Below are 10,289 nucleotides of genomic sequence, written 5' to 3'. Positions count from 1 at the left end.
TGGCTCAGAATGGTCCCAAACCCTCAATTCAGTCTGACCATGTCTTATTATGAGTTTACGGTAGCTATTCGTCTATGACTCAGTATTCCAATATTTCCATCTACTCGAAACATTTCAAGGTGTTTGTGTAATCAGAGGCTAAAACATCATGATGCTTTGAGGGATGTCATATATCACGCCTTCTTAGTTGACATAAATACCGTGAGAGAACAGGATGCTCTTGGGAGTCTCTCAGGAGGCCAGGAGTCATTCGCCCGGATTTTCTATCTGGCCGCCCGGGTTACTTTGACGTGACTGTTCGCAACTCACTTCAGGACACTCTTGTCCTCAGTTCAGCTGTTTCAAAATGTGGCTATTTCAAAACATGCAGCAAAATAAGGGGTTAAATGACCACTTCAAAGTACACGCGGTTTTGTGGCAATGGTATTTGATTTTCTTCACATGCTAGACTAACATGGCCTCCAACGCTTGTTTGATTCTCTTCTACGGCAATCGTGTCTCTCTCCTTCCTCTGAAAAGTGCCATCCGGCTCTGCCATCATGGATTACGTGCGCGGATGTTAATATCTGTAACCTCGCCTTTACCTGTACCACCCATCATGCCAACACTTATCCACCCTATACTGGCATGCCGGTTAGTTACTGAAGTGCCTCATATAAGAATTGTGAAGCTTCACTTATACCGACATGCAGCAAGCTGCAGAGTAGTACGTTACCAGGAACATACAAAAGTTGTAACATTGGTTGTGTCTCTTTCATTTTTGTCTATTGGGTGTTTCTTCTTTTTGTCTAATTGTTGTTCTATAAATCTCCTTGGAAATCCATTGTTGATAACAGTTCTTTTGATATGTGATTTCTCTTTTTCTTTGTCGGTTGATGTGGTACATATTATATCAGCTCTGTGTTTAAGGCAGTTGATGATTCTAGTTTTTGACAGAGTAGGTGTGCGCAGATTTGTAATGAAGGTATTTGTTGGTGTGAATATATATTATATGTATATAACTAAGAATGTGTAGTGTTAGTATGTGTGTATTTTCCACTTCAATCCAGATATATTCTTCACTATCTTTCTATCGTATTGTCGCAAAAAAGCCGAATTGGAATCCAGGCTAATATTTAAGACAAGCTTATATTCACAGGCGTATGCCATTTGAACTCTCTACGGTATAGATAGACATGACAATCATATACCACTTGAAAAAGCAAGCTTTGTTAAGATATATAGACATGACTACCATGAGATGCCAGTTTCAAGAGCGTCATCTGCTTGTTTGTCTCATTGTAGGTGTAATTGAATGCTGCACGCCCACGCCCACACATGCGCACTTGCATGTGACTGCACGCGGATGCATGCTTTGTGACTTGCATGTGACTGCGTGCGTATGCATGCTTTGTGTCTTGATCAAAAGATTGGCTTCTAAATGCGACCGGCTTGTATGCAGCATGAGGTCTTCTATTTTTGGCTTTATTCGAGATCTGCTTGTATTATATATGAGGTCGGCTTTTATTTGTGACAATACGGTATTTACTATTTATATGTTTCTGATTCCAAATAGCGTTTTACTTGGGCTGATAGTTGTGCTATTTATGTTAGACAAGTTGTCAGTAAAGTTTAGTATCCTGATTTCGTTTTTAGTCGCTAATGTTGCATGATCCAAACAGTGTTTGCAGGAAGTGTGTTCTCGCTTGCAGGTAAATAGTCATAATTGTATCTTGTTTTGGTTAGGTGTCTCCTAAGTCTTCTGCTGGTCCTTTTGATTTGTTTTTTGGAGATGGACTTTTTGACTTGGTAGAAGAAAGCAATGAAGAAGTCACAGTCTTCAAAAGAGTCGTCACCGAGTAAGACAGTGCTTACCCTCGGTTCATCTGTTTGCATTATTGTTATGCTTCGTTACCGTAGTTTGAGGCAAAAATACCCATATTTTGATAGCAGAACTAATCCAAGCTACTTGACAAACTCGGTTGTATCTTCTGGGAATGTAAGGATGTCTCGTTCATATAGTATACCAGGAGATGATGATGATGTGAATCATGTTAACATTCAACTACATAGTTTGCAAGGAAGAATTCCATTGTACATTACTGGAAATTGTAAGTCATGCGTGTATAGCAAACTGTTGCTGCGTTGTAGAGGATATTCATGTGTTGTGGATGTATAGCATGGCAATATCTTTACTTTTAGGAGAGTAAATGGCAATGCTTTATGAAGTTAATGCATATCTAATTAAACTGCATTGTCTTGTATGTTGTTTAGTGAGACTGTCATGTGGCAATGCTTTATGAAGTTAATGCATATCTAATTAAACTGCATTGTCTTGTATGTTGTTTAGTGAGACTGTCATGTACACATTTTATTCTAATATCTGCAAGATTTTCTATCTAATCCATACATATTGATGTGTTGGTTGTTGTTTGTTTGTTTGTTTGTTTGTTAGTGTGTGTGTGTGTGTTGCATTGTTGCTGAGTGTTGATTGGACACACTGTGACACATTCACACACACACACACACACACACACACACACACACACACACACACACACACAACACACACACACACACACACACACACACACACACACACACACACAACACACACACACACACACACACACACACACACACACACACACACACACACACTTTGCTGCATTCATGTCAATGCGAAACAATGCAGGCCAAGGTTACTGAAGGCTATGTTGGAGGGGTGGAGGTTCTCTGACGGCAGAAGCACTTGTGGTTGTAGAGGCCTTGTTGGTGGAATGTTTGGTGGCAGTACCGACATTTGCTAGTCAGGGACTGACCATGCTTCTTCTGGTGGTTTACGAGGCCAGCATTATTTACAGCAGTGAAATTACAACCCATCAAAGTTGCAGTGTTAGAGCCAACTCTGATGCCATTTGCCTTGCTTTGCAACAACGTTCAGTCTTTCTCTTGTTGTTTCTTTTTGGAATTATTATTTCCTGTGTGGCAGCCCAGATGTTATTCCTCTACTACTCATTCTTATCCTGTGCTGGCATCCTCCAAACCTTCTCAAGTTTGCAATTCCTTAAATTTCTTAGTACTAAATCATTCTATCTCATTCTCGGGCCTCCGACTGAACGTCTACCTTCCTAGTGGCTGATGTTACGTCACTGCCAATGGCTGCTTAAGGCCCCAGTCAAAGACCAGGTACTCATTTATACTCCTGAGTCGAGAGAAGCAATTGTGTGTAAGTTTCTTGCTTAATGAAATTATGCCATAGCTTGCCATCACTGTGACTTGCAACCCTGCAAGGTCCCTGATGTACTCTCTCCATAGGATGACTCTCTAAGCAATTGAGTTACAGCAGTACACACACACACACACACACACACACACACACACACACACACACACACACACACACACACACACACACACACACACACACACACACACACACACACACACACACACACACACACACACACACACACACACCATCCATCCATCCATTTGCTGCTATGATTACCATGAGGGTACAGGAGATCCAGGCCAAAAACATCAAGTCTACACTGCTTGAGGTCTGTCTTGACAAAAACGCTGGTGATTGTAAAGACCTTGTTGTTTGAAAGTCTGATTACAAACTGACATGGAATCCTTGAGGTGGTAGAATGACAACGTTGGTGACTAATCAAACCTGCCTTGTTAAATGCCTGAAATGAGCAAACGAGGTTGTTACAGTGCATAAGACTTAGTTTTTACTAGTTGTTCACGCCGTTGTTTGCTGTCATCCCAGAGGCTCTTCTCTTTTGTCTTCTGCTTCCTTGTTGAAATGCTCTGCACTACGTTTGATGATGGAGCACCAAGAGTTGCGCTCTTCATCTTTCTCTTTCCAGAATTCCAACAAGTTACACTATTTGAGGTCACTAGATACAACATCAGTCCAACAACGCTTCTGTCCACCAACGTTGCGCTTGCAACCAACAGGGGCAGACACAAGTAGCTGCTTGGGTAAGCAATCATTGGACATTGTTGAGAGATGTCCAAGAAAACGAAGGCGACGTTGTAGGAGAATTGATGAGATCCTTTGCTGTTGGCAATCTTGCGTATCGTAGTGTGACGCTTCTCCTCCCTGACCGAGATCCCCAATATAGTTCGAAGGCAACGAATCAAAAAGGACTCAAGACGACGAACATGAGGCTCAAGGTGGACAGTGCCCTCAAGACCATACATCAAGGTTGGAAGGATCACATTGTTCAAAAGACAAATCTTGGTGCTGGTCTTGATCTTATGTTGATACAACAAGATCTGAGAGAGTGACTGGATTACAGATTCTAGAGTTAATCTTTGTGTCCAATCCACAATCATTTTGAACAATGCTGCCCAAGTACTGGAAATGAGAGACAGCTTCAATAGGCTCATCTCCTGGCACAAGGTGGATTGGTATAGGAGTTTGAATGTGTGAGCACTCAGATGGTAGAACTGTTAAGGTTTTTGTTATTGTGCAACTAATAGCAAGACCCAGTTTCTTACAGCAGTTTGATAGGGAATGCAGCATTGTAGTGAAGTCAAGCCAATTGTCATAAGAAGAGCCATATCATCGGCATACTCCAGATCAGTCACCAAAGACTTAAATCTCAAGGTCTTCCTGTTTCCGACAAGGTCAGCATAATGAAGGTAGGCTACTTTGATGCCCATTCCTCGTGATCTGTTCTCATCCAGAGCCATGTGAATGGCAATGTCAAAGTAGAGATTGAATAAGGCAGGTGCCAACACACAGCGTTTGTGGACATCGCTGGTGACAGGGAACTTGTCTGATACCTTCCGATAAGCCTTTACTGCAGCACTGGAATTCTCGTGTAGGGCACGAATAATGGCCAGCAACTTGGGAGGTACGCGATATGAATAATGAAGGATGTGCCAAAGAGCATTGCGGTTGACCAAATCATATGCCTTTTTACATCAATAAAACAAGCATAGATGGGATGGTGATATTCTTGTGCTCTCTCCAGCCGAAGAGGAAAAGTTGGTTTGGCACAGCCTCTACTGCAATGGAACCACACTGGCTTCCACGGAGAAGTTATTCTGCTCTGGGCTTGAGCTGATTTAGGATAGCTTTGGCAAACATCTTACCGAGTATGCTTAAAAGGGCAATACCACTGGAGTTGTCACAGATGGTACGGCTTCCTTTCTTGTGTAGGGGCACAAGAAGTTGACTTTGCCAGTTCGCCGGAACTAATTGATTTGCCCACATGACATCAAAGATAGATTTTAGCCAATGAGTAGTCACATCTTCACCCAAACTGAGCATTTCTATATCGGGTGCTTTTCCCGATCTTAACTGGGAGATGGCTGATTTGATTCCTCTTCAGAAAGAGGAATAGACAACTTGTCGTTTGACGGAGATGAGGTGAACAAGGGAAACACAATGGGAATATCATTAATTGAGACAGTATTGATGTTAATCGGGCAATTTACCACCCCCTTGAAATGTTCGACCCAACAATTCAACTTTTCCTTATCATTCTGTAAACCGGTACCATCTTCAGCAGCTAGATTGGTTGAAGCTGGTTTAGAATACGTCTTCTGTAGAAGGCATAAATTCTCTATCAAAGAGCCTCCACGTCCTTGCTGTTCAGCTATATAAGCTTGGCATCTGGCATCTTTTGCTCGTTCACTCCATCAAAGGTTTTGAGCCTTCTCAACTGCAACCCTGGTAAGCTTTTTGAGATGATTGTACTCAGACTTTAGACAATGAATGTTTCGTAATGGTGCATTCTTCAGATGGACCCAGGCCTCTTTTTTCTTAGACAAGTTGCACAACTCATTAGTGATTCAGTCCAGCTGGTTTGATCTAGGATAGAGAGGTAGAAATTTACAAGCCTTATGGATAAAAGATTTAAAGGTGTCCACAGAGTGTTTGCAGAAGAGGACTGATTGAATTCACCAAGATCTTTGGCTAAGGCAGACCGATAGCTAGCTCTGCAAGTTGACGAGATGTTAGTGGTCTGGTTGCGTATGTTACCTGTTTGCCTCCGCTTGACCTTGATTTTAAAGTGCAAGGAAGACACAAGTTTATAATCAGACTCATGAAGAGTTGACGGATACACACGAGTGTCCAGTACACTTGTACAGAAAGGCTTGTTGACAAGAACATAATCAATTATGTGACCAGACTTGGATCTGTCACCATTTCTGAACCAGGTGACTTGGGTGGGGTAAATTTATGCTGAAACCATGTGTTGAAAATTATTAGCTGATTGCTAGGACAAAAGTCCAGCAGTCATACACCATTTTCATTACACTCTCCAATGCCATGAGGACTGGTAACTGAATTCCGAGAGGAATGATTGGAGCCCACGTGAGCATTAAAATCACCTAATATGACCAGCAGGTCAGAAGGAGGAACAGAAGACACAGTATCCTGTATTTGACTGTAGAAAGCTTCAGAAGCACTGACAACTTCAGAGGTGGTGTTGGAAAGATTAGTTGGAGCATACACAGAGACAACAATCATAAAGGATAGATCGCACTTGAGATGAATACGAAGAATACGTTCTGACACTGGTTCGAGAACATTTCCAGCTGCAGCCCTAGCTAGAGGGATGAGAAGAATTGCAACACCATAAAGATGAGAAGAGGGAGTGCCAGAGTAAAGAATGAGTAAAGAAGAGTAGTGCCACAAATGGTAGCAACTCCATTACCAGGCCAAGGCAAAGCTAAAAGATCAATTTTCTTTTGCTTCATGGTATCAATAACAGAGCATAGCTTATCACTTTGATCACTCAAGGATCCTACAGAACAAACGTTCCAACAACCTATTCTTGTCTTAGACTTAGCGTGGACAAATCCACGAGACTGAGAAGAAATTGAGAACTTTTTTGTGAGATGTAGACTTAATCTTCTTGGTTTTGAAAACCATGTTATTCTGAACACCCACATGGGATGTGCATGGTGCATGTTGGGTACTACTTGAGCTGCACCACATTGTGCTATTTGCGAGGCCATAGCCCAGGAACCGAGGATCACCGTGAGGAGGTTGCACGACACGATACACACACACACACACACACACACACACACACACACACACACACACACACACACACACACACACACACACACACACACACACACACACACACACACGAGACAGACAGGCTGATAGACATGTGAGCACACAGATAGCTGGCAACGAATTGTGTGTGTGTGTGTGTGTGTGTGTGTGTGTGTGTGTGTGTGTGTGTGTGTGTGTGTGTGTGTGTGTGTGTGTGTGTGTGTGCACTTCTATACTTTTTAATTAGCCTTTTGGTGCAGTGAAGTCATGTGGTATTGACATTATACAACAAGCTCTCATCTCATGTGACACATTGTGTCAACAATTTCTACCAATGGATGGCTCAGAACTGGATCCAAGCAGTTTTGTGCTGAAAGTGTGTGGGAGAGCAGAGTATCTTGACAAGTAAGACAGAAAATTTGAAGTACTTGTGTTCATAACACCAACTGGCATTATAGAACTTTATAAACTGTAATTGTATGTAATTATATTATTTAGTTTACAAGCTGTTGTGCATGCATGTTTTGTAGATGTGGCGATTAATGCATGCCTAGACAGTTTGATTATATGTCGTAGCCAGTGTTGTGCTGGCTTTTCACTGATTATGAAATACCTTAAGAATCACTTCATAGCGACAGGAATGGAGAACTTTATTAATAACTCAACATGGCCAACGTTTATTTGACAGCCTTTAGTGTTTTTATTTTTATAATGGCGAGACCACTGAGTACAACATTGGAAGCAATTCAAACAGATCGTTGTTTCTGGTTTGGGAATGGGGATTGAGTTTTGGCAATATATATTGTTATCTATTGTATGTGCATGGATACTGAATAGTTTCAACAGACCAAAACTCATCAAGGTATTATAGACATTTGTGTATTATACCCTGCTTATACTGATGTTTTATTTAAAGAAAGCACTCCGAGGTTGTTGATTGGAAGTTTTCCTGTATCAGGCTATCTGTTATTACTGACAACAGCACTGCATTAAAATAAGAACTTACGATGACTGGACAGGAACTAGACTTGAAAGAGGAAGTGCTGTGATACTACTAAATTGCGGACATTAAACGTTAGAAGATTTGCAGAACAATCCAATCTTGACATTGGCAAAGTCAATAGAATGAGAAACTCAGAGAACAATGTTATGAATTATGTGGTGAATAACAGTGTTAAGAAACTTATTACATGCATGGTTGGTTGCAAGGTCATTTGTGTATTCTGCAAGGCACCACTACAAACAAGAATCATGACTGCATTTCATCTGGATGGAAGTCTCAAGGAACGTTAACAGTGTTTAAAAAACAGAGCACTGAATCTTGTTTGAGGAGTAACATAAGGGCATAACTGAGCCATCCAATTGCAAGCAGATTTTCTAAATTTGTAAGGTCGTGGTAACACAGCATTTCTACTGCATTTAAATTGAGGAAGAGCCAAGACATTGTTGACCCGACATGCAATGTATCTAGCCTTTTGAGTGCAATTCAAGATGGAACTGCAGCATATGGAGCCATCTAAAGATTGCCAAAGTTGAAAAGTTTGCTTAGTGATGTGCAGGAACATTCTTTATTTGTACATGTCAGGACATCTGTATATTTGTCAGTGATTTGAAACAAATGAATAAGGATGTGTGTGACTTTTTCATGTTTATGGTTGCTGAGACAGTAGCTCAACTAGAGGAGGAATGACCGTCTTCACAAGTTCACAAGACAAATGTTAGCAATAAGTTCTGGCAAATTTCTGAGGAATATCAATTGCTTGTCACCTTTATGGTTTTAGCCATGGGTAATATTGCTTTTAAAACTTGTCATTCAACATTGCAAATACACATCAGAAATGGTCTTGTTTGGGATCAATTGTGAACATGACTAGCTGCTCTACCAGAATGCATTTATAAGAGTTAAAGATCTTTAGAGTACTGGAAAGTGTGAATTCAGTAGTGGCTGGGTCAAATTCTTACGACATGTTATATGAGCAGCAAATTAACACATCAGTGCTGATCTAGAGAATACTAGCTATATACTTGGGTATGGATTATTTGAAAAACCAGAGGACAGTGAGAATGCTATGAGCAATACACAACTGGGGTAATTTTTCTCTGACTAGAAGAATTGATCCAACATATAGCTATTAGAGCATTGGTGGGTGTACCCGAAAGGCATTGATAATGGACCAAGTATGAAGACCAGGTTGTGTTTACGTAAGCAAGCAAATACTAAAGCAATAAGTACTAGAAATTTAGAACTGGTCAAATGTTAGCAGACATGCACTGTCACATGGTTTAGGTGTTTTTCATTTGGTGGGTTTGTTGGATGCATTTTTATGAATAACAGCAGAAGCAGACAGATATCTTGCAATTACTTGCAAAGGCTTGTATCAAAGCATTAATTATCAATACTCTAAAGCTCACAACAATGGATAACGTGGAGAGATATGGCAGAAGATGATGTCACTGCACAAGTATTGAGGGTGGTCGGTCAGTGTGGCCAAATCAGGTTTTACCAGTATATCTAGTCAACACTTTTCTATTAGAGAGTCAGAAGTTACTTGTCACCTAAAAGCAATATTTATTGTGGAAGAATATGCAGCAAGGACTTTTGAAACAACTTGATGCTGTTCACCAAGTGGTTGTGAACAGGCAGCTTATGTTGAGACAAATGACTGACTCAGTTGGGCTACATTTGCAGTATCTGCATCAACAAATTAAAGTGCAATTGTGCATGAAAACACTAAGTTTAGTATAGTCTTCATTACTGAGTTACCTGTGCCGTTATGTAGGACATTCATTAGGACATCTATTCAAATTTAAGTACACTGTAACAGTGTTTGCTGATTGTAAATTGGTTTCTTGGTACTGTACCCAGAAATTATCAAGTTATGATCTTTATCTTTGTAAATTGCAACTTGAACCTTTCTCAGTGAGTGGCGGCTTTCACACAGAATTTCTACGTACAACACTTTGGAGACATGGGTTTCAGTATTTCTCATGCCCATTTGCAGAGTTTGCGTCAGTGTATGGAGACTTACACACCTCACAAGCAGGTCGCAGCAAACTGAGGGTAGTTGAGTGCATTGCACAAGCTAAATTTATGTAATCCCAGTTAGAACTTATAGTAGAATGTACTGCTTGTATTTTAAACTCTGGCTAGGCTGTTACTGATTTAGGTTATTCTAAATGTCAATGTAATGCCAGTATTGTATATTTAAGATTATAGCCTATGGGCTGTTGAGTTGAACAATGTACTCGCAAATTAGTGTGATCCCAACTT

The 10,289-nt window shown here is 40.7% G+C and overlaps 1 protein-coding gene across 1 annotated transcript in view; it reads left to right on the top strand.

Moving 5' to 3' along the window:
• The window catches only part of LOC134189187 (phosphatidylinositol 4-phosphate 3-kinase C2 domain-containing subunit alpha-like), a 39,912-nt gene that overhangs the window by 9,622 nt on the left and 20,001 nt on the right, over positions 1–10,289 (top strand). The window contains exons 5-7 of the mRNA XM_062657427.1: positions 1,726–1,838; positions 1,900–2,090; positions 7,279–7,423. Coding sequence (XP_062513411.1) covers positions 1,726–1,838; positions 1,900–2,090; positions 7,279–7,423 — 449 coding nt within the window. The remainder of the gene's footprint in view (positions 1–1,725; positions 1,839–1,899; positions 2,091–7,278; positions 7,424–10,289) is intronic.

The sequence above is a fragment of the Corticium candelabrum genome, chromosome 13 (genome assembly GCF_963422355.1).
Source record: "Corticium candelabrum chromosome 13, ooCorCand1.1, whole genome shotgun sequence".
NCBI lineage: Eukaryota > Metazoa > Porifera > Homoscleromorpha > Homosclerophorida > Plakinidae > Corticium > Corticium candelabrum.
This window is presented reverse-complemented; position numbering and strand designations above follow the sequence as displayed.